General features: G+C 37.2%; 1 protein-coding gene across 1 annotated transcript; it reads left to right on the top strand.

Annotated features, from left to right (window-relative positions):
- The first annotated feature begins 121 nt into the window (after positions 1–121).
- Positions 122–25,367, top strand: AASDHPPT (aminoadipate-semialdehyde dehydrogenase-phosphopantetheinyl transferase). Its single transcript, XM_030469140.1, has 6 exons — positions 122–325; positions 1,386–1,611; positions 14,837–14,958; positions 15,435–15,596; positions 22,118–22,195; positions 24,461–25,367. The coding sequence occupies exons 1-6, from the start codon at positions 182–184 to the stop codon at positions 24,617–24,619; spliced, it is 891 nt and encodes a 296-aa protein (XP_030325000.1). The 5' UTR covers positions 122–181; the 3' UTR covers positions 24,620–25,367.
- The last annotated feature ends 381 nt before the right edge of the window (positions 25,368–25,748 follow it).

The following is a 25,748-nucleotide window of genomic DNA, read 5'->3' as shown; positions in this document are numbered from 1 at the left end:
GCGCATTCCCCTGTCGCTCACAAGGCCTCTCACACCGCACTTGGCCGCCGTGCCGCGCAGCGGTTCTCTCCCTTCCGCCCTCTTTCCCTCCCACCGCCTCTCGGCCCTCCGGGGCGGAGCCGAGCGGGGCGCTGCGGGCGGTGGGCGCTGGGGAGCGCGGCGCCGCGGGCTGTGCGGGGCCATGGGGAGCGTGCGCTGGGCCTTCCCCTGCGCCGCCTGGCGCCCCAGCCGCGAGGAGTGGCTGCTGGCGGCGCGGCTGGTGCAGCCCGAGGAGAAAGACCGCGTCGGACAGTTTGTCTTTGCCCGCGATGCCAAAGCCGCCTTGGTACATGCTGGCGGGGGGGTGGCACGGCGCGGGGCGGCTTCCTCTCCTCTCCTTTAGGGCTGGCGATGTTAGCCCGCGGGCGGGACGCAAAAGACCGCGTTGCCTGGAGCCCTCCGTTTCCTCCTTTACCCGCTGTAGTGCGGGTGTCGCCGGCGGGGCACTGCCCGGCCCGGCCCTGCTCTGCTCCTCTGCGGGGCCGTGGCGGAGGCTCCTTGGCTGAGGGGACGGCTCCGGGCCCCGGTACCGGCCCGCTCCCGTGGGGACGCAGTTGTCTCTCAGATTCACTATTGCCCAAATTTCTTATTTTTACAGGAAAATATAACCTGCAAGGGCATTCCAGGGTAAAGTTTCACTTAGGAGGAAAAAGAGGTGTTTGCAGGATGATAATAGTTACTCTGAAAGACTTCACAAATTTTAAGTCGTGGTGTCAAGTTAGCAGACAAACTCAGTGTAGTCGAGGTGACTACACGCAAGTAGCAATGTCATGTGAAAGAATAAAGCTGTTGTACATAATTCAGAATTTAAATCTTGCATAACAATGTAGTAGTAATACAGACTTCTGCTAATACAGACTTCTGCCAGTAACTTTTAAGATGTTATTTACCGATTTTAATTGTTCAGTATTTCATTTAGCACGTAGGTAGCACGTAGGTACAATGAATGTATTGTGATGTGAGAAGGAAAGCTCTTGGAATAGTTCTGCCCTTCAGTGCTATATAAAAAGTATAATATGCTAAGTAAGTAAATATGGTAGAGAAGAAAATACATGATTCTTCTAGGCAGGGACTGCTTTTTTTTTTTTTTTTTTTTTTTTGTCTTGTGATGTTTTTGTTCTAATAGTGGTAACAAATATATTAAATACTCTGGCCCAGTGAACTTTTTTTGGTTAAATTTACTTGGCAGGGAGAAATGTAAATAATTGGGCTAAAATAAACTTTTACTTTCCATTGACAGTAATAGAGCCCTGTTTTGCTTAGGCAGTTGGTTTTCTAGCAACCATGGTTATTTTGCACATAGCATAACAGTTCTTTATGAATATTGCTTCCATTTTATTTCATAGGCTGGTCGGCTGCTGATACGGAAATTAATTGCAGAAAAGTTGTGCATTCCTTGGAATGAAATACGCTTGCAAAGGACATCCAAAGGAAAACCTTTCCTGGCAAATAATCTATTCAGTTTTTCTTCCAATTACAACTTCAATGTCTCTCATCAAGGAGATTATGCAGTTCTTGCAGCTGAGCCAGAGCTTCAAGTTGGCATTGATATTATGAAGACTAGCTTACCAGGTAAACCAGTGCAGATTCTGTAATTTTTCCCAAAGAACCAATCTGTATCTTAGAAATTTAGCATAATTAGAAGAGAGTTTATGAATGTGTTTATTTACCTTTTTTTTTTAAAATTTATTTTTTAATTTTAAATGTGCTTTTCAGTGTTTAGGGTTTTCTTTTCTGCCAGAAATGGATGTTATTTCCAGTTTAGAAAGCAGAACCCTGGAAAAACAAGGTTCTGAATCCTGCTATGATATTGGCAGAGCTGGCATCTGCAGATACATAAATTATGGGATTGCTGTCTGTTATGTACAAGCAGACACAACTTTGCAACTAGAGACGGTGGGATCCATCATCATGAGAACTTCATAGCCTGAGAGTGTTAACTCCATTGTTCCATTGAGTGTGTATACTTCATGTGCCAGTACCAGGCCCTTTACTGTAGCAAACTGTCATCAAAGATTTGCTATGGGTGTGCAGTACTAACTTAAAAAAGCTTTTCTGTTTGAGCAGGTAAATAATGAAAATAAAAATGTTTATTCTTTGTATTTTAAGCTTTTCTTGGGAAATGAAAAATTGAGTCATTTACACCTGCCGTGTATGAGGTAGAGATATCTTGTGTCCTCTGCTGGCTGGAAATCTAGCTGGCATTTTGAAGAGACATTGTCAGTGACCAGATGATGAATTATATGAAATGTGTTAAACTCTCCTCAAAGTAGGAAATACCTGTGAGGAGTAGAGGTTTAGAAACCTGTATTTGTATTACTTCTCCATTTTAGAATATAATGATTTCAGCTTTTTAAAGGATTATATTCCCAGTTCTTCATAAATTAGTAGAAAAAATATCTTTTAACTTCATCAGTAGATGGCTTTATTAAAAAAAATCTCATCTCTCCTGATTCCTTTCTCTTGTATTTTTTGCTTATTTAATCATTATTCCTTTCTCATTTCCCTCTCATTAAATCTCTGTAATAGTGGATAACTCAGTGTCCATTGATTTATTTCTCATTTTGCATGCAGTGTCAGAACAAATCAAGGTTCTTTTACCCTGTGTCTTAAGTGTGTGTCTCATTCAGTGTCCTTAGTTACTGCTGTCATTAGAGGTGTGGAATCTGAACTGGGCTGTCAGTATCTGTTGTCACTTATTCTCAGCTCTGTCGACTTGAGCAGGCTAGATTTAGAAAAACAATACCTTCATCCTGTCAATGTTTTGCTTGCTGTTCTGCTTCTGTAATGTGACTATTTTATTACCTGTCCTGGTAACACCATGACAAATAACAACATGAAGCTGCAGTTTAAAAGTAGGATTTGGTATCAGGCAAAGAGTTGAATCTCAGCAGAAATGTAGAAGAAGCAGTGAAACTCAATTTTTAGTGATGTAAAAGTTGGGTTTAGGTACAACGTTTAGTTCTTAACTTCTTCAGTAGCAAGAGAGGCTCCTGCCAACATGTCCCAGAATTGTTGGTGGCAGCAGCCATGACCTCTCACCATAAAGCAAATGTTGCCACATCCCTCTGGGCATTTGTGTGCATTTAGTTTGTTAACAAGAGCTGTTGAGACTAAGCAGCTCTTTGAGATCTGCTACAAACAGGCTTCAGTGATTTTAATCAAGAGAGAAAAAGGGTGTTTTTTCTGGTGATGCTCATTAATCCAAAGACTAATGATGGAATGAAATTGATGATTTTTTAATAATGTCAGAGATTTAGGTATTTAATTAGCACAAAAATAGAGCAAGTTACTGTATCCACAATCTGAATAAATAGTTGCAAACTTCACAGTGTATACAGAGAATAAAAAATGCATTGTTATAGAATTTGTGGCTTTCCTTTTCAGTATCTGGAGTTTTGCAGCTAGCATAGTCTGTCCTGAAGTAATCTGTTTGTCAGGAGCTTGTATAAGTCTTTTCTGCCTTTTGATAAGGAGAGAAACAAACCTAAGTGCTTGTCATTATGTGTAAGTAATAACTGTCAGAAGTGTATCAGTGCCTGGTTGTGTAATTGTTTTCCACTTTATCTAACTTTACATAGTTTTTTCTTCCAAATTCTAAAGAGATCTTGTTCATGACCATACATATTCCTTTCTGGAATGATAATTTGTATTTTTGTTAAAGAAATACAATAGTAATGAAAGCTGAGCTAATTGTTTGAGGGAAAGTGAGCCAGCAAATAAGCAACATTAAGAACAGAATTTTAAATCATAGTCTCTGTAATATGAACTAACAATAGTATTTTTTTCACCTAAAATTTTTCTTAGAAACATTCTTGACTTAGTAGAATAACTTGGAAGATAGATAAGGAATTTGACGTAGTAGATGAGGATTGGGTTAGGGATCAGCTGAGTAATCTGGACATCCATAAGTCGATGGGTCCAGATGGAATGCATCCAAGGGTGCTGAGGGAGCTGGCGGAGGTCATTGCTAGGCCACTCTCCATCATCTTCAGTAAGTCATGGGTAACAGGAGAGGTGCCTGAGGACTGGAGAATAGCAAATGTCACCCCAGTCTACAAGAAGGGCAAGAAGGAGGACCCGGGTAACTATAGACCGGTCAGCCTCACCTCCATCCCTGGAAAGGTGATGGAACAACTTGTTCTTGTCACTATCTCCAGGCATATCAAGGACATGGGGGTCATCAAGAGCAGTCAGCATGGTTTTATCAAGGGTAAATCATGTTTGACTAACCTCATAGCCTTCTATGAGGAAATTACTAGGTGGATAGATGATGGTAGAGCGGTAGATGTGGTTTATCTTGATTTCAGTAAAGCATTTGACACCGTCTCTCACAGCATCCTTGTAGATAAGTTGACCAAGTATGGGTTTGGTGATCAGGTAGTGAGGTGGATCAGGAACTGGTTGAAAGGAAGGAGGCAGAGAGTTGTAGTCAATGGGGCAGAATCTGGTTGGAGGTGTGTGACTAGTGGAGTCCCTCAGGGGTCGGTACTGGGACCGGTGTTGTTCAATATCTTCATCAACGACTTGGATGAGGGTATAGAGTGTACCCTCAGCAAGTTTGCTGATGACACTAAGCTGGGAGGAGTGGCTGACACACCGGAAGGCCGTGCTGCCATTCAGAGAGACTTAGACAGGCTGGAGAGTTGGGCAGAGAGAAACATGATGAAGTTCAACAAGGGGAAGTGTAGAGTTTTGCATTTGGGGAAGAACAACACAATGTCCCAGTATAGGTTGGGGGCTGACCTGCTGGAGAGCAGTGTAGGTGAAAGAGACCTGGGGGTCCTGGTAGACAAGAGGATGACCATGAGCCAGCAATGTGCCCTTGTGGCCAAGAAGGCCAATGGCATCCTGGGGTGCATTAGAAAGGGTGTGGTTAGTAGGTCAAGAGAGGTTCTCCTCCCCCTCTATTCTGCATTGGTGAGGCCGCACCTGGAGTATTGTGTCCAGTTCTGGGCCCCTCAGTTCAAGAAGGACAGGGAAGTGCTTGAAAGAGTCCAGCGCAGAGCTACTAAGATGATTAAGGGAGTGGAACATCTCCCTTATGAGGAAAGGCTGAGGGAGCTGGGTCTCTTTAGTTTGGAGAAAAGGAGACTGAGGGGTGACCTCATCAATGTTTTCAAATATGTAAGGGGTGAGTGTCAGGGAGATGGAGTTAGGCTTTTCTCAGTGGTGACCAGTGATAGGACAAGGGGTAATGGGTGTAAATTGGAGCACAGGAGGTTCAAGTTGAATATTCGAAAAAATTTTTTTACTGTAAGGGTGACAGAGCCCTGGAACAGGTTGCCCAGGGGGATCGTGGAGTCTCCTTCACTGGAGACATTCAAAACCCGCTTGGACACGTTCCTGCACGATGTACTCTAGGTGGCCCTGCTCTGGCAGGGGGGGTTGGACTAGATGATCTTTCGAGGTCCCTTCTAACCCCTAGGATTCTATGATTCTATGATTCTATGAACTGTTTTAACTGCTGTGCTGCCAACATGTATCCTTGTCAGTGTTTTGTCTGACAGTTCCACTGAGTGGTGCTCTTGTTTTGCAGTTGCGAAGTTCATTGTATTTCTGAGCATGACTCCACTATAAATCTTGCTTTGGAATTGCTACAAGGACAAAGAGCTCCCTGTGTACAAAGTACATTATACTAGGGGTTTTTTGTTTTCTTTTGTTTTTCCAAATGCTTGCTTATATACTCCATCTTGTGATTTAATCTAACAAAATCTTGATTGAGGTTTCCAGTATTGTAGTTCTTACATTCTCTTACTCTTCAACCAGTGAATAAAATATGCAGTGCAAATATACAAGAGTATCATGCAGCTGAAAATTTTGAGAAATATGCTATTAACTGTGTACTAATATGTAACAAAGAGATCTGGTGCATATGTACATTTTATGTATCAGTTCTTAATCTGTGCTACAAGAAGCCACCTCTTTCCATATTATTTTTGCTCCATTATTAAAATTTGAAATGGGAAACTGCTGCAAGACATAATTTTCTTCAAAGTTGAAGACAAGAAACTATTCTTAGCATGCAAGTAGACACAGTTCTACAGATGTTCCACGTGTGCAGCAGTTTACCACTTCTTAGACTCTATTCAGATACTGAATTAAATAATGTAGTGATGGTTGAGGAGTATGTCCTTTATAAATCTTACATGTGGTTACCTGTTGGTTATTTGGCAGTTAATTGTTGCAGAGTCAATTCAGGCTCTCCATTTAGGTGTTTTTAAGAACTACTGAGATTAGTGTGGTTTCTTCTTCTCCTTAGATCAGTTTAAGGTGAACTCGTGAATCATTTGGGAAAACGCACACTGTAGAATTGTAATGGAAGTAATTGTGAACACTGTTTGGCAAGAGAGGCTATGCAGATGACACTATTTTAACTCTTCCACGCGCACACACACACACACACAAAAAGAGAGAGATAGAGAAGGATTCTCACACTGCTGCTAAATCCTATGGAAAAAACTCAGCTTGTGATCACGTATTTTATTTTTAACTTATGGACAAGAAATGTTGCAACAAGTGCCAGCTTAGTTTGACTGGTGTGTGCAATGTTGATTTACCAGTCACTTAAGCCGTGTAAAGTAGAACATTTCAGAGACTTAAGAAATTATTATAGCAAGGTAAAAATTGCTTTAAGCATTTGGAAAAAAGTTTAGATCATAGGTTTTATATGCACAGCTTCCTTGCTGTGCAAGTGAATTAATTTCTTTTCAGTAATGCAGTTTTTTAGTTTAAATGGAATTGCAGAGCTAAATAAATTAACAGTTATTTCCTGATCTTTCATAATATACCCAGTTTCTTCTGGACATCTCCATTCTCAATTTAATTCCAGAATGCAATAAAATTGGCTTTTTTTCAGTATTCATTTGGGTTTTTTCCACTAGGCTTCATACTACAGGTCGTAAAAGAGCAAGTTTTCTGCATGTGAATTTTACAGAAAATTAATTTGATCTAAAAATGCTTCCTAAAATGCTTTTTTAAGAAGACAGGGTATTATGTGCAAACACCTGATTTTTTGAATCTGTTTTTCTCTGAGTTAAAGAATTAAAACCAGAACTTAGCTATTTTTTCTCTTTTTATTTCATCACTGAGGTGAGATAATAGAAGAGATTATAGAGATACTCAAATCAGAGATATGTCACACATGAACCAGAGCATCTAAGTCCCATGTGAAGAAGCTAAATAGAGTAGTTCAGACTATCTAGTGGAGGAAAGCTCACTCTGTCTCCAGACAGTTATAAACTTTGTGCTGTTTCTTTTGGTAATTGTAAGATAAATTGAGAGTTAGGTAAACTTAACATCACAGTTAAGATATTTGGCATGTCTTTTATCTAGGAGTCAAGTTCAGGTTTTTGAACTTGTGATGCTTTTTAGATAGCTGCTTTTGAGCTTTTGCAATAATCATTTCTTGACCTAGAAAGAAATGCTGAAACAGATGGGATTTTGGATTGCTTTGGTCCATCTTATGGTGCCTTACCTTTACCTTAAGCAGAGTTCTAATTGTTTTTGTTAGTATTTTATTTCAGTAAATCCCATAGCAGCAGTCAGCATCTAATGTTTTACTACAAGAGATAATTGCCAAATTAGTAGAGAGTGGTAAGCTATAGATATTTAGATGCACTGTATGGGATGAAGAAAACAACCAAGAATTAAGATTAAATCTTACTTCTTAAATCTTACTTCTAGATTATTAAGGAAGTCAGAATTTATAAATATGAAAAAAAGATACCTCCACATCTAAGAAATTAGTAGGCTAAATACTATCCTTGTTCAACTAAAATCATAGTGGCTATAAGAAATTTTTGTGTTCTATTTGAAAATGGGAACAAAAAGTTCCCTTAAACTTGCTCCTGAAGAATACATATTGTATAGCAGTTTCATTATTGTCTTTTATTTGGTCATATTTCTAACACTTTTTTAACCTGGAATTATGTCACACTTGTAAAAAGACTTGCACATATCCTGGTAATTGTTTAAGCATTAATAAACCATGAAACCAAAATTTAGTGTTTTACTGATTCTCCTCTTTGAGAATAAATTGGTTTTTATTAAAAAGCCTATATTAGTAATCTGTGATTGGATTTTAATAGCAAAACCTAAAAGCATTTGGACTAAAATAGAAACTAATAGCAAAATATAAAGCAGTAAAAATAAACTTCTGGAGAATAGATATGCATAAAATAAGGGATAAATTAGCAGTAAAGAAAGCAAAAACTTAAACCCGGAGCTCTTAGTAAAAATAGAAGGTAGAACAAGGAAAAACTGTAAGAATGCTTGCCTAGCTTGTGTTTGTGGGGTTTTTTGGTGGGGCTTTATTGTTTGTTTGTTTTTTTCCCTGAAGTATCCTGCACACTGAATTTACTGTAATTACAGTTTATTCCAATCGGTCATTTGAGTAATTAAGTTATAAATTCAAAATGAGAGCTTAAAGAGAATCTAATTTTTATTTTTTTAAACAAAACTAAAATTACTTCTCAGTGTGTACTTCCCACACTAATGACAGTTAACTTTGGCTTTCCAATTAAGGAATTCTAGAAGAAAGATGCAACAGGAGAGACAAGGTTAAGTAATTATTATGTAGGTATTGAGAATTAGCTTTTTCAAGGATTATCTTGCTAACACTGCCCATTTCCAGTAGTTTCATCTTTACAGTTAAACACATTTGTTGCAAGAGATGGAAGATAGATGCTGTCTTTATCCTGAGTTGTCAAAACTTGAATGTTGTCTGTGCAATTCTGTAACTTTCTCCTAGTTTCAAGGTTGGTGGTTTTGAGACAGTTTTGCAGATTTTTAGACTGACTTATGGTAGCAACGTATCTTAAATCTTTAAGGCTGGGTTTCATCTGTCAAGTAAGCCAAACAAACAGTCTTTTCAGCTGCTGGCAAGCCTAACAAATGGCTTTAGAAGTTCTTGTTTATGAAGTATGTTCTTGTTATGAAGTATGTTACAAAGTATGTATGGTTACTTCCACTGTTAGGTAGGAGAGATTGATTCCCAAATTAAAACCACCAATGCTTCAGTCATTTTATGGGGATTTTGGGGCTTCATTTTGAAGGGCTAAAAGAGAGGAGTACTGAATTGGGGATGTTTTAAGTGGGAAAATGATAAGGTATTTTTTTACTGCATCAGGCTTTGAGATTCATGTTCTGGGACAGACTTCCAAGCAGTGTCCTTATCTCTGCCATTGTAGGGAACTCTGTTGTTCTGGCTTCGTTACTGCAGTTGATACTGTTATATGGGAGGGTGTAGCACCAGAGTGTGTGTGTCTCAGTACTGAGGGCCAGTTCCTCACCAAACACTGAAATTAGAAGAGATGTCTCTCATTGGGCTCTTTCAGAGAAACTATTTCAGTCTGAATCCACTTGTGCTTTCTAAGGTCACAGATCTTCCTAGGTGAGAAAGAAGTTGCATTAGTCAAAATAAGGAGGTGTTAGGCAGTGTGAATCAGCAGTCAGATTTGTGTAGATGAAGATGACTTAAGAACTGAGAATTGGTTTCCACCCTATTTCATGCAATATAACATTAGATACTAAGTACCAATAATACCAATACACCCCCAGATTCTGCACTGGTACTTGTTTATTAGAGATGGGAATACTTCCCCTATAATTTCCTGTTCACTACAGCAACTACCTCTTACTGCTATTATCATCTTAATGTTTTTATGGTTCAGTAGAAATCATTAGGTCATCTTGGGTGACCAGCTCTCCTGTTTTCTTCTGGAGTGGGTTCACATTTTCCCTACTCTTCCTCTTATCACTGACATACCTGTAGAAATTTTTCCTGTTGCCCTTAACCCCCATTGCCAGATCTAATTCTGTCTGTGCTTTTGCTTTCCTAACTTGATCTCTTACTTCTCCGACGACCTCTCTACTGCTTCCGGAGTACCTGTGCTTGCTTCCATCCTCTGTAAACCTTGTTTTTACCCCTATATGTGTCAAGGCGTTCCTTGCTCATCCATGCAAGCCTCCTGGCACTCCTGCCTGCCTTCCTCTTCATTGGGACACATTGGTCCTGGGCATGCAGGAGGTAATCCTTGGTATTTTAAGTACTTAAATTTCCTCTATTCACAAGCAAGCTAAAGCCTTGTGCTTGCACTCAGGTGTGTTTATGTCACTAAGCTCTTCAGTGGCAGGTATATATTACAGCTGATTGTTTTGCTTAGAAAGAACATGTAGAAGTATGCTGGACTCTGAACAAAGTTTGAGATGAACTGGCATTTTTTTATATTTTCAGAACAAGTCACAAAATGTATATATCTATTGCAGACCATACACTACCTGCCTGTGAACACATCAGATGTGAGCTACCCAGTTAATAGGTTGTGACTTTTCCAATTTTCATTTTATCTGAGCCATACCTCTATGAAAACTACTATTTCTCCAATGCAGTTTTGGAGGTAGAGCTATCTAATCTGTTATGATTTTTCACTTTCTTTTGTTTAACATGGACTATCAGGGCAGATTGCTTAGATAGTCATCACTGCTGTTAGACCCAGTCAGAGTAATGGAATTGAAACCTTATCTGTTTCTATAATGCAAAGACTCAACAATCCTAACTGCAGAGAAAATGTCAGATCTCAACAAAGACTACATATCAGTGTTCTTGAGACTTCTCCATTTTTACAATCTTGGAATTGTTGAATAACCTCAAATTTTCTGACATTTTTGATGTAAATGCTCCTCTGAAATACGTATGATCAGTAGTTATGTGACGATGCATGTTTAACAGAAATCACTGGCAGAACTGCAGAATTGCTGGCAAGAAATGGGGAGGTCAGAATGCAAATCCAATATCCAATTCACAATAAAGCTGTGTTAGCTAATAGGTTTTTAAAACATGCTTTGTTAATTGTCATATCTGATTCTTCCAAGTTAGTAATTTATCTAGCTAATTATTTGTTTTGTCAGTTACTAAACATCACTACAATGGATAATTTGTATTAATAAACAATTAGGACTTGGGTGCCTGTTGCAGAGGAAATGTTCTTCTGTGTCTGTTTACTTTGGTTTCCTTTAGAGATAGTAAAGTATGATCAAATATAGCTTGTCCTACGTGAAAGGGATTGTCTGCCCAGGAGTCATGGACTCAAAACATATTAATCTTACACAGTTAGTTTGTAGGATGTATAGCTATCCTGTGCTTCACATCTTTAAGCAGATTGATCTGTTCATAGTTCGTAGCTTATATTTCTAGGTAGTACATTTCCCTTTGCCCATTTGCCATCAGCAAGTAAGTTGATATGTATTGATTAGATATTAGTTCTTGCTCAGTGACCTGTTCCTTTCATGCAGATCAAGGCAGTTTGGAATCTATTACACAGGCACACACACGCTCCCCCTCTTCAATTTTGGCTACACATATATGCAGACTTACCTGTATATAACATGATTACTTTCCAGCTTTACTGCTGTGTACTTTTCCTGTATCACTCACTATTTCTTTTACTCAATCCACTTGAAATTTACAGTGCATTGTGTATTTTAATTTAATGAAGAAACTTTAATTTTGGTTTAGCTGTGTAGAAGGCAATTTTTGAAAGATTACTCAGGTAATATTTTTTAGGATCTAATGTGCTTTAAAGTTAATTAGCAGGGAATATTAGCATTGTATAAGTAAATTGTTTGCCTTCATACCTGAGTTATTTTTACATTTAGTTTGTTCTGTGAACTACTACTTTGAGCCACTGTGGAACTTAATTAATCCTTTTGACCCAGGCAAATTTGGTTTCGTGTTTAATTTCTCATATTTAAACTCTGCCCAGTTCTGGAGCCCTCAACACAGGAAGGACATAGTGATTTTGGAATGAGTCCAGAAGAGAGCCATGAAGATGATCCAAGAGCTGGGACACATCTTCCATGAAGACAGAGTTAGGGTTGTTCAGCCTGGAGAAGAGAAGGTTCTGGGGAGACCTTATAGTGGCCTTCCAGTATCTAAAGGGAGCCTACAGGAAGCTGAGGAGGGACTTTTCAGAAGGGCATGCAGGGATAGGACTGGGGGTAATGGGTTAAAACTTGAAGAGGGGAATTTAGGTTAGACATTAGGAAGAAATTCTTTAATGTGGGGATGGTGAGAGACTGTCACAGGTTGCCCAGGGAGGTTTTCAGTGCCGCCTCCCTGGAAATGTTCAAGGCCAGGTTAGATGGAGCTTTGAGCTACCTGGTGTAGTGGGAGATGCCCCTGCATATGCAGGGGGGTTGGAATTAGGTGATTTTTAAGGTCCCTTCCAGCATACACCATTCTATAATTCAAAATTCTCATCCCTACTTTCCCACCCCCTTGTCATGTTAATTTTGGTTCAGGTGGCTCAGTTTTTCTGTCTGCTGAAAGCCACTCTCAACTCCCTATAGAATCTAAATCCACGTTTTTCTCATTTCTGTTTTTGAAACCTTTTATTCAGCATTTTTATGTATCTGCTCTTATCAGTTTTTCTTCTCTCAGAGAAAACCAGCAGTGAGAGGCTGATCTTTCTAAGACTTGAAATAGTGGATGGGGATATGTATCTTTTTTCATTAATCATGTGCCATCTGTGGAACAAGCTTCCTGGTTTTCTCTGCTTCCAATTCCACTTTTTTTTCAAATCTCATATAGAAGCATGTCTTATCTCCCTTGTCCTAAAATTGAGTTTATTCCATTTCAGTGATGAACCCTACCTAGTTAGAGACTTAACCAATCAGATAAATACTGTGTAATTTCCTGATGTTCACCAGTTTGAATAAGTAATTTACATACATAAGTATTTTTTTCTGAAGTCCACACATTGTGTGTTACTGGAAATCTTACTTTACTACTGAGATAGCTAAGATAACTGTCATTTTACTGGATTTATTGGAATCAGAATCTAAATTCTGGTTCCTCAAAAGCTGTAAATATGACTTACAAGAATAAGGAATATTTAAAATGCAGGATTGAGCATTTCAATTAATTTTTTTTGTTAAAGGCTATTTTTTTGGCTCAACATTTAAGTGGGAATTGTTTGTTTGTTTGTTTGTTTGGGGTTTTTTTGTTTGTTTTTTTCAATAACCCTGAACACTGGGAAGGCAGTGTTGGGTTGTATTAGAAAGGGCTCTGGTACTGGTTGAACCCCTCTGTGTGGCATCTTCTCTGGAGCTTGTATGTGTATGGATGTTCAGAAGCACAGAGAGACCAGATATGCAGTTTTCTGCAACCTGCATAGGCATATCCAGAAGGAATCCTTTTTCTTTACTGCTGCAACTTAGTTAAGGAACTAAGTTAAGCAGTACAACTACATAAGTTTCAATGAATGTCTTTTTTTCAGTATCATCATTTTCTCTAGAGGGAAACTTAATTCTGTCCTTAGATTGTTCTGGATCATTCCATTAACTGACTACTGCATTTGTCAGCAAAATACCTGTCTTAAGACAATGTCTTCCCTTTGGTCTATAAATGAAATTGGAGCCTCTCTGAAATGTCATTGTCATTTCTTGTGTGACGTGTACAATCTGTCTGATTACAGTATGATCAGGAAATTGTCAGAAAATCTAAATGTGTGCCTTATTGTGACATTAATTAATTCAGATTAATTATGACTCTTGCCAGTGCCTGCTTTTCCATAGAGCTTAGGTATCTGTAAAACAAAATCACTGTGTAGAGAAGGGTTAATATCCATATCCCTCGTTTAAGATTAGTGTAGAAAGGGAAGTTCCTTGCCCAGAGTCACTCTCAGAATCAGTGGCAGAGCTAGGGTTAGAATCTGCATCTTTTTTAAGTAATTATTTAGTGATGGGTTCTTAAAAGTAGTGTGGTATTGGAAAGGAAGACCATGTTTTGTTTGAATACAGCTAGTTAATTTTTTTCAATGATACAATTGGATAACATATGAAAAAATTTTGTCTTGATGTGTGGAATTGCCTCTATCCAGATTTTTATTATCCCTAATAAAAAAAATAGATTGCTTTCTGCCATTGTATGTTTAGCCAGCTGGTAGTCCTATTGGACAGAGTGCATGGTGTGCTGATTAATGATGTAGGCTGTGGGTGATTAGTGAAGCATGTAATGAGATCCAGAGCTTCCAGTGTGCTATAGAAGAGTAATTGATCAGCATAACCACAGAGTCTGTAGTGTCTTCTGCCAAGTAAATTTAGACAAGTGGGGAAAGATGGTGTGGCCCCTGAAGAGCTGCTGCAGTGCTATACAGCTGTGCTTATTTTTAGAGGCTTAAATTTAATCTAAGGACTTGAAGGTTTGGTGATTTGTTTTTTTTTTAATCTTGGTATCTTTATTCCTGGGATTATGGGCATTTCCTTATCCCTATTTTTCTTTCAGAATAAATCTATAAGGCTTATTGTGCAAGTAATACATTTGAGACATTGTTTTCTACATCTGCTTAAAAAACTGTTTTTTATCCCAGCATCCAAGAGCAGGAGGCAGAATAGCTTTATCAATTAGGACAAACAGCATGTGGTTATAAAATGTTACTAGAGCAAGTTGTCATATGTCAATGAGCAACTTTTGTAGCTGAATGTGATGTTTTTAATACAAAAGCAGGACTTGTTAAATGCTTTCTTTTAAGGAAATGTTGAAAATAAATAATATGTTTATGGTTTTCATTTTATGCAGTCATTCTGCTATAGGAATGGGTCTTTCTATACTGTGCCCTGAACAGCCACCAGCATCACTGCTTTGAGGCTATATAAACTCAGATTGCAGAGCAGAGTTGATTCATAATTTTTTTTTTCTTAAGAGCTTTTTCGACAGTAGTAACATGAGGTAATTCATTTGCTTATTATTACTGCTTTTCAAAAATGTCTGTAAATATCTCTTCCTATTTTATAGGTAGTAGCTCAATTCCAAATTTCTTTCGCATCATGAAAAGGCAGTTTACTGAAACTGAGTGGGATGTAATCAATTCTAGGAGTAATGAATGGATGCAACTGGATATGTTCCACAGACACTGGGTAACACCTTTTTTCCTATTAAAAGACTGTAATGCTATAACTTGCACATTCTCCTTTGATATATGTTTTACTATTATTTTATGATAAAACTGTGTATTTTTTATAGTTACATGTTCATGTGGAGACAATATTTGAATTGGTTTCTATTTTAGCAGTTTTTTAAAATGTCAGAATAACTTTGAGAACAACAACATAGTTTATGTTTCTAGGACTTATGGATAGTTTTAAACACATACACAGAACATAATAAAGAGTTTATATCTGTACAATTGCCATTAGGCAATTCTGGATGCAAGCTTATTATAATTCAGCTGGGTAGGTATTAACTGCTCTGATAACTTTTCTCTTGATAATTGCATCAGCATTTTCAGTAGTGTAAGTCTGAAATTTATGTTTTACATTGTCTACTCAGACTTACTTTATAGAAGAGTTTGAGAACAGCAATATGAATAAAATACCCTTATTCTTTATTGTAGGCCTTAAAGGAAAGCTTCTTAAAGGCTGTTGGAGTTGGAATTGGTTTTAACTTGCAAAGAATTGAATTTAATGTGTCCCCATTGCAACTGGAAATAGGGAAGGTGTATAATGAGACAAAAATGCTTCTGGATGGAGAGAAAGAAGAAGAGTGGGCATTTGAGGTATGAAATACTAAAATTTATTTTTTCAATTGCAACAGTCTCTACACCTTAGGATTGCATTGCATATTTGAGTCTTTTAATTGCATCTTCACCTTTATTCTATTTAACCACATGGAACATAAATAAATTAAAACTTAGGATATAAACCCGCAGCATTTTAAATTACTTTTGATGTTTGTACAAACACGTCAGCTATATATTATAATACACAGCCATTATAATAGCTTTTTATTTTTCCTGGTCCTAGAGTATATTCCTTTCACTCCATGAAATTCATCCTAGGCTGTGCAGGAGGTTCACTGAAGCATATTCAGACCTGAACTCTCACCAGTGTCTAAGATTTTAAAGCTCTTCATTAGTTGGTCTAGAATGGGACCAGTGATTAACCAACCCCATTGCTTAACTAACCCCATTTCATTAAATATTTGAAATGGAGGAGGTCTTCAGCTCTTCTGGGTTTCTTATTTGTAGAAGCTGGTAGAAATGTGTAAGCTGGTAGAAATATAATTTGGGGGGTTTAGAACTAGAGATGTGCAGATTGGCTGCTGTCGATGAGAATGGGGAGATGCAAAAAACTTGCATTTGCTTAATTGGGACATTGGGCTCAGTCTTCTATCTGAGTGTTGAGTTTGGCAGTTCTGTTTGGTTTTACTTCTAGAAAGTTATTGACATTTATCACTAAAACATCTATCCTTTTAGATCTGGTAGAGAATAATCCTCTATTGTAGTTTAAATGGTGTATACAGAAAGAACTGACAGAGACCTGATGTAGTGGTGGACTTGGTAGTGTTTTATTAACAGTTGAACTCGATTAACTTAAGAGTATAAGAGTATTTTCCAGTCTAAATGATTCTATGACTCTGTATAATGATCTCAAGTTATGTAATTACCATATAAAAAAAGAATACCATTTATCTACACCTCAGAGGCACTTTCAGTCAACCACTTAAAGCAAAGAGAAATGCAAAAGACATTGTGACTTTGAAATCGTCTGTAATGGGCACCTTCTTCCAGTTCTGCCATGGGTCCATGCAGCTGGCAAATAGCTGACCGGCAGCTTAAAGAATGAATACTTGGCAACAGCTCGAAGTAGTCTGAAGTGCACTTCTCAGTAAGAGCGCTCAATTTCTGATCCATGCTTGCATTTTGAAAATACCTATGTTGCTGGAGACAGCTGTTCCAGCAGAGCTTGGCTAAATTACAAAAAAATCTGGTGTATGCTTCTTTTGTGTTGTATATAAACTCCATGTGTGGTATTGATGTAGTAATGGGGAATGAACATATCAGAAACATGCAGCATAAGTTGACCTGTTCACAGTTCATTCCTTCAAGAATTCTAGCTACGTTTGGTTTTGTATTATTTTAGAAGTCTACCCATACTAAATCAGCCCTCTTACTAAAATTGCCATGGTCTCTAGGAAATGAGTATGTCATGAAATTCATTAGCTGGAATTACAGAGTGGCAAAAGAAAAAACTAGGAAAGCCTGTGACACATCTTGTAATGGTATGCTTTCTGTATTAATGCTAGCAGTCTGCCATTGCCAAGGAAGCATCTACCTCTTCCTGATATTAGTCACTGATGACATGCCTATGGCTCATTGAATAAAATATCCTGAAGACAGAAATGTAGATAGCTCCCTCTAATACTTACTGCTTTATAATTATTTGATTTGTTCTTATTACTTAGTTCTAGAAGCATAATTTAATTTAATGTCTCCTCTTCCATGCTTGCCCCTCTGCTTCCCAAAAGCACAGCCTTCTAGTGAGGCAGGTGGTAGTGTTTCAATGAAGGGACATATCAATTTTAAATACAGTCCTAATTGGGATACAATTGCAATTAAATATCAACATTTATTAAAATTATACTGAAAAAAATACTTAGTTTTTCAGTTACCAATCACTAGCCAAAAATGAAGCATATTTTTTTGTCTTCTTTAAAGTTTCTTTAGATTTTTTTCCCATTTTCTTACTTACAAAAGTAATTTTTTGTTCCATTATTTGCCCTTGAGCCAAGTTCTTGAAACAGTTTTTAACTGAAAAGACTTATTTTAAGAAATCTAGAAGAGTAGCCAATAAAAGTCATTGTCACCTCTAAGACTACTATTGGTGCAGTATTTTTCATGGATTCCCTGTTGTGCTGAATTTGCTTGAGTGAACTTCTATCAAATAAAAAAGGACAATGACCTCACAGTTTTGCTTCTCAGATCTACCTATGTCTTTATGATAGGAGATGATCAAAGAGAAGAAGGCTGTTTAAAATACAATTACCACATATTTTGGATTGTTATTTTTATTTTAAAGAGATTCCAATTTGCCCAAAACAATTTTCTGAAGTCTTTAGAAAGTACTTTATAATATGAAAAAAAGGAACTTAAAAGTATAAAGACCAGAAAAAGATCTACTTGTCTTGACAAAAAGATCAAGAGAAGTCCTAGTGAATCAGAGCAAATCACTGTTCAGACACCCTGTAGCTGTTCACAAGAGCAAAGCATGTTTATATTGGAGGAAGAATTTTCTCTTAGCATGAAAAAAAATTTTTTTTACTTCATTGCACATTACAAATGAACTACCCTGGTAGGCACTTGACTGTTTGCTGCCTCGTTACCAAGGGTTTGGTTTTGTTCAGTGTGTCTTTCCCCTCCTCTGCTCCTCATTTATTTTTGGGCTTGGACAGAAGGCAGTAGCTCAGAACGAGCCTCTTCTTGTTTTATCTTGATGGATCCTTTTAGTTTTAGGCTCTTGTTTTCATACAGTAATCTAGAAATTGTTCCTCAGTTCTCTCCCAACTGTTTTGAAAGGAGTTGGAGAAAAAATGCAGTAAAACTTCATTTAAAGACATAAGTTTAGTTTTAAGATATATTTGCTATGTGTATTAAATAAGCTTTTTTCGCATAGGCAATGCACATGTTGCTCATTTAAAAAACATTATCTTGTTTAATATTATTAGCCAATTGAAGAGTGTTGCAGTATTTATCACATACATACTTGTAACAGATCTGATTCTGGAAAAAGAAATCCTAATTACTTATTTGCAAAATGTCTAATGTATTCTGGACTCTTTTTATTATTGGTTCCAGTTTTATACAGTTAATCAGGAAAAAATGGCTGGAGAGCACTTTCTGAAATCTGTTTTAAAGAAGAATCTTAAATGAGACATTTGGATACAGCCAATATATAAAGGAATCACCCAGTTTATCCTAAATCTCACCTGGGGATTAAGAATTACCTGGCATCACTGCTGCTACACAAATAATTGTTTGCCTTTTTTTCACAGCAAATACTTGATTGGTTTCTCTATATGCAAACATATTAGCTACAGAATATGAATTTCAGACTGAGATTACCTGGGTCAGTTTGAAACAGCTTTAGTAATTGATGTTGTTGTGCTACTTCAATGTAAAATTTCACCATCAGTAAGAGACATTAATCCTTTGATGTTGTCAGAAATAAACAGAAATGAAAGCTTTTACTTCCAAGACTAGCTAATCCAACAGAATTCACACAGCAGTCAGTTCTACTGTCTAGGAAGGTACAGTTTCACAGAATCACAGAATGTCAGGGGGTGGATGAAGCCTCCAAGTCCAACCCCCCTGCCAGAGCACAACCAAAGCTGGGGCAGGTCACTCAGAAATGCATCCAGATGGGTCTTGAAAATTTCCAGAGAAGGAGATTCCACAACCTCTCTGGGGAGCCTACTCCAGGGCTCTGTAACTTGTACAGTAAAGAAATTATTTTTCATGTTGAGGTGGAACTTTGTGAGCTTTGTCTTGAATCTATTGCCCCTCATCCTCTCACAAGTGAAATAAGTTGTCTGTTGCTGAGTGAATTCAGAATTATTTGAATCCCAGACACATCATTCTGTTGAGTCTTTGAAGTGGGGTCATTATAAGTCTCAGTGTGCCTGTAGCTTATACAGCCCTAGTAGCACTTTGGTTCTGGGCAGAGAAAAACAAATTTTGATCAACCATATGTTTCTTTCTTTATAGAGAAGAATCTTAGCAAAACAAAGGTAAAGGAAATCCTCTGAGGTAAAGGGGGAAAGATCCCCAGGGGTACAGGAAAGATCTCTTCTGTATTTGCTTTGGATTTACATTTCTCTGAAGCATGGAAGACAACATGAAGGGCATAGTTTGTTGCATTTTATTGTAAGATGATGAAAAAACTCTTGTGATCACAGATGATATGGGAACTGAGTTGGAAACTTTTGAATTTGTTATCCATTGGTCAGGGGCTCTGCAGGGGAGTAGTCCCTATTATCTAACGAGTTGCTTCCTGTTAAATGCAGCTTTGAACTGACAAAAAATAATTTTATCAACAGTATATAAAGTGCTTTATCAATAATATGTTTATATTTTCACAAACAAGAAGTAGTACATAAGTTCCCAAAAAGAAATTTCTGTGCATCTAGCTTAAAGCTGTAACACAGTTGTTTGCAGACTTCTGACTACAGATGTAGGCCATTGCTGAGTGAGCTGTGCTGTGTCCTCTCTTCTCATTAGTTGTTACACTCTTGGGCATGCAAAAAATGAAAGAAGGAAGAAAGCAAAATGATGAAAAACTGGATGTCATAAATTTTCTGTCTAGATAAATACAAAACACTTCCACCCTGGAACTATATAAGTTGTTTTCAACACTTGATCAAACATCTAATTTTCATAATCTTTTATTCTGAGGAAGTTGTAGAAATGCATGTGATGTGTACAGATGGTTAGATTTCATCAAGCTTGAGGTAGCATTCTTTATGCTTGACTAATTTGCAGTCTTGTAGCTTAGGAAATGACTGGAAAACCTGGTAAAATATTTTGTAGTAAGTACACTTATAACTTTCACAGTCTTGGAAAGTAACACACTGCAGATTTGTTGGTGTTTCTTGTGGACATTTAATATTTCTCCTAATCTAGACAGAATTGAAATAGTTGTTTCCTGCTAGTGCTTTGCAGAAAGGTAAAACAATATGAGCTTAATATTTTGGTTGTAAATAGATGAGAGAGAGTTCACTGCTAAATCTGCAAGTAGGCAGTTTTGTTGCTGAAGAGATCAAAATGAAAACACAGTTCTACACCTGTATGTCAAAACATACACATCTTTGCCAGTAAAGTCCCCCAAGCCGTTTAATTGTACTGCTGCTACACCTGAGTAGAGCAGCTGCTGTCTGGGCTGAGCTGGAATGAGTAGCTTTGAGCTCAGCAATCTACAGCTGTGTTTGGGAATCATAGAAATAGTATCCTTGCAACTGAAATACTTGAAAGTCCTTTCTAGTAGATGTACTATGGAAAAGCCTATCACAGACTGACAACATTGTTTTAAAAGACATTTTGCTTAGATTAAAAGGGGAAATAAGACAACCAACAGCCTGTCAAAGGAAAAAGAAGGATGCTGTATTTGCCAGGGGAAGTTTAGGTTAGATATTAGAAAGAATTTCTTTACCAAGAGGGTGATCAAGCATTGGAATGGGCTGCCCAGGGAAGTAGTGGATTCTCCATTCCTGGAGATATTTCAAAAGAGACTGGATGTGGCACTCAGTGCCATGGTCTAGCAACCGCAACGGTGGTTCAAGGGTTGGACTCGATGATCTCTGAGGTCCCTTCCAACCCAGCCAATTCTATGATTCTATGATTTATGTCATTAGAAAATGCAGTTAGATTATTTCCCAAGGAAGCAGAAGCTGAAGATTTAGTCATACCTCTCAGTTGAATATCCAAACTACTAGCTGAATTTTGGATTAATGGTGATAGGTAAATTCTTAATTTTTCTAGGTTAAATTGTTGTTACTCTTGATTTTCATTTTATAAAGTTTGTGGAGAAATTATATGAGAATTCTCAGGTGAAATAACAAGGAAAACATTCCTCTCCCCCTCTCTATTTATTAAAAAAACTATAAAACAAACACTTTTCAGAAGCAGTATAGAAAAGTGTTTTTACTGAAATTAACTATTCACGATGAATTCATAGGCTTTCTAGAGGAAAACACACCAAAAAAACCCCTGTTAGATAAACTGTATTACTAAATGTATAGTTACATATCTAAAAATGTTTTTTCAGGAAAATTTATTTGTATTTACACTGAGCAGTGCTGCTCTGCCACGTCAGAAATCTGAAATTATGATCTTGGTGCTGTCTGAAGCCAAGAGTGAGTCACTGGTTTAAATTTAAGCTTGCATTGCTATTTTTCAGAATACCTCATAGAAGCTCAGAGTTCATCTCATTGGGAAGCAGATAGCCAAGATGTGCTATATGGCCTGTAACTTAGAAGGGTCACAAACTTGAATATAAACATCTACAAATGGGTGATGGTAACCTATAGTAACCAGCTGCAATGTGTTAACCTTTTTAATGTATCTCCATCCTTGTGCTCTCCAACAAAACTGTTAAAAAGGACCATTGCTTTTTGAATTCCATTATTTTGAAGTATTTCAAATGTCATGCTATTGTTCTGGACTATATTCAAAACATTTATATAGATTTTGCTGGAAAAGGGTGAAGAAAATGCATTTATATTGCTGTTTTTCATCTATACTAGGAAACCAGGTTAGATGACCATCATCATGTTGCAGTGGCTCTTGGGAAACAAGAGGAATTTGGACAGAAGAATTCTGATGTAAGAAATTATTAAATGTTTTCAGGTCTTGATAACTAATAAATTGAATATGAAGTTATTCTAATGGGGTAGCTAAAAGTGTTTTTTCTCAGATGCATGCCCAAGGAGAAAGATAATCTTAAGCACAGTATTAACCAGATTGTTACTGAACTATTGCAGTTTTGTTGTGCCTCTTTCAGGAAAGCTCTGCATACATATGGGGTGTATGTGTTACAGTGTTCAGTGTTTTCTTTCTAAAGAAAATAAGTGATTTTTATTACAACCTGCTTGTATTCATGTAGGAAACATGGTTTTCACAGGGGGAAGTGGAGACAGTGAACCAATTTGGACTGCTAAACTAGTACAGCACCTCAAATCACCCCAGTTGATTTTAATGGGTGACTGTCAGTGCATGTATCCCAGAGCCCATCCATCTTCCAAACACCATTATGACAAGATAACCCTTGAGACAAGCAACAACAATGAACAGATGGGAAGAACATCAGTGTTAGTCTTTACTCTATGTGGTCTCTCTACTGGGAGAAGAAACAAAATAACTTAAAAGCTTTTCAGGATTTTCTGTGTAACTTAGTAAACACCTGGGTCATAAAGATAGGAAAAAAAAGTTAATTTTGAGGTGGACTGGCAAGTTGTGGCTGATATAGCCACTTGGCAAAGGAAAGTGTGACAGATGGCCAAGTTCGTCTCTGTTGTTATAGTTGCTCACAAGAAAATAGGTTGGTTGTTTGCTGTTATTTAGATAAAAAGATTCTGCCAGGGACTAGAACAAAAGTCAGTATTTGAATGTATGAAAGGGTGAAAATGATCATGCACACGTCTGTAATGGTCATGAGGTCTGAATCTATGTTCATGGATGACACAGAGGGCAGACCTTTTAACTAGTATTAGTTAGATTTAAAAAAAAAAAAAGATATAAACCTTTGAGAATTTACTCTGGTAAGTCCGTGGTCAAATATTCTTTAAGAAAATGTGTGCATTCTGTTTGACAGGATATACTTAATTTCATAGTGGGGCTGCATATCATCCTTCCTAAGGAATACTGATAAATGTCAATCTGTTGTTTCTAAAGACAAATTACCTAACTATTTGACAAAAAATGCAGGATTTTTAAATGTTGACCTTCACCATAACTGTCACACACTGTGAAATTATCATAGGAAGAATAAGCAGGCTATCAAGAGTTATGATGAAAAGTCTTCACATCAAGAAACATCTCAGGGGCATACTTGTCTACTGACTAAATTTGCAATGTCCTAATTTTTCTTAGCTCAATTTGCTGAAAAAAGGTCATTTTAAATAGGACAAGTGAGCATTCTGTGATTCCCCAGTATGGAAATAAAGTGAAAATTTCTGTACTATTGCATGTGTCTTTTCAGGACAGCTCATCCCAACTCTTCTGTGATGACCTGACATAAGTATTCACTTCCCAAGAGGTTTACAGTACCTTAGCATGCATCAGAAATGTGTCAGTTCATGTGATGTACAGAATAACCACACTGCAGAGTAGCCCTGCTGAATTCTGTCAAATATTAGACATTGCAAAATGTTGCTGGAGCAAATGCAAGATTTAGAAGTTTTATACATGCAGCTGTACTATTTATCATGCTGTTTGGAAAGAATTACACTTGAAGATAGCACACAGCAGGCTGCACAATAATGTGCTCAAAAACTGACCTTTTTCCTTGAGAAGTGATTCTTCTTGGAGTGACAGAACTAACACAGAGATCATGACAGTTTTCATCTCTAATATCTCAGTCTGCACTTAATCTGGATTTAACACCACAAATTGTGGGTAGATTGTGACCCTTTTGTCCTTAGGTAGCATGGGTTTGAGAGAAACTTACCACAACTCCAGTCATTGGCAGTGTTAAAGAGAGTATGAATAGGCACACCCCTGGTGGAATAAATCCACAAACTATCATCTCAATTAATTAAGTCTACTGAAGAACTGAAGTATGATTTCTTTTGGTTTGTTGGTGTTTTTTTCTTCCAGACTTAAACACTCATTCAGTGGTATTTGCAGCATTCTCTGTCCTTTCATTTTTCTAAACTGAGTTTTAAAGAAAAATTTGCTTTTTCCATGTAGCCTGTTACATACTTCTGTCAGTTACTGTATAGCCTAAATTATGGACAGTGATACTGGTCTTAACTGGAATATTTTTTCTTTCTGAGAAATCAGTGTGTCATTTAAAGAACAGGCAATATTGCAGGAAGAAAATTGAGATTTATTGATTTATGTAAAACTAAAATATGTATTTTTTTTAGGTATGTTCCATGGAGCCAAACCAACCACAGTTTACATTATTGACTTTTGAAGATCTAGTTGCATCTGGTATTCCAGTTGCACCCGAGGACTCTGCATGTTGGGACAATTTTTGTTCTAAGCAGGAGGGGCCAATGAAACAGAATTCATATTCAAGATAATACTTGGAAGAAAAAGAAAATTGTCAAAGATTTTTATGGTGTTTCTCTGCGTAGTTCAGAGCATGGGAATAAGTGCACGTGTGGAAATGAAACATGTTTTTCCTTACTTAAACTAACAGTCTGCTTTTCACCTTTTTGAAACTGACATTCTTTTATCAGTATCTTAAGGAATTCTGAGGGAAAAGCTGACCACATGCTTTTTTGCTTGGCCATACCTGTGGTTCTTACACTTCAATACTTAGCCATTTATGGAGCAGTGATCAGAGCTACAATAATGTAATTGAGTAGTCAACAAGGTTTTAATGTATAAAATGAGTTCCCATACTTAATTTGTGCTGCAGCTTGAACTATCATACTGCTTTTTCTGTTACAAAAGTAGTAGTTTTATTCTTAGATGGATAAATAAATCCAGAAAAAAATGGTACTAATCCTTTTGCTGTTACCATATGGTGCATTTGTACAACACTTTGCACGATGAAGAACTCTGAACCCTAGCAGTCTTAGAACTACATCTGTGCAAAATTAATTTGGGGCAGGGAATTAACTTAAAAGTATTTTATATCCTTTTTACTTACATTCTTTGTTGATTAAAGCTTCCTGTATGCAACTTAGGACTTGATTTTTAAAGGTTCTTTTCTGTACTATTTCCTTTTGCAGCAGGTATGAGCCAAACAGCAGTTTTCTTAGACTTGCAATTATATCTGTACTGTCCTGACCTTTAAGTCATGTAGGGGGAAAAACGAAAAATTAAAAAAGGAGTTATTGGACTGATGTAATTTGATCCTCCAGAATGTGGATATTTTATATTGCTCTAAACTGTGTTGAAAATGTAGCCATGAAAATAAATCCTGTATTCTACTTGAGAGCCAACACTTAATGATATTTTCTTTTAAAAAGTCACTTTTTGTAATAAATTGTTCTTGTGCTGTGCCTACATTTTTTTATGGCCAGATAACGTGTATGATTCATGTTTCTGCTGATATTGAGTTTATTTATTGAAATAAAAATTGGACTATTTTGTATTTGTGTTCTGATTTTTCATTGTCTATTTATGACTCTACCTTTCTCAGTTATTTTTTAATCTCACTGTTATTTAGGTGAAGACATAGGGGTAATTACTGAAACACTG

Source organism: Calypte anna, chromosome 1, assembly GCF_003957555.1.
Source record: "Calypte anna isolate BGI_N300 chromosome 1, bCalAnn1_v1.p, whole genome shotgun sequence".
In the NCBI taxonomy this organism is placed as follows: Eukaryota; Metazoa; Chordata; class Aves; order Apodiformes; family Trochilidae; genus Calypte; species Calypte anna.
The sequence above is the reverse complement of the archived record's forward strand: the minus strand, read 5'-3'. Positions and strand labels throughout refer to the sequence as shown.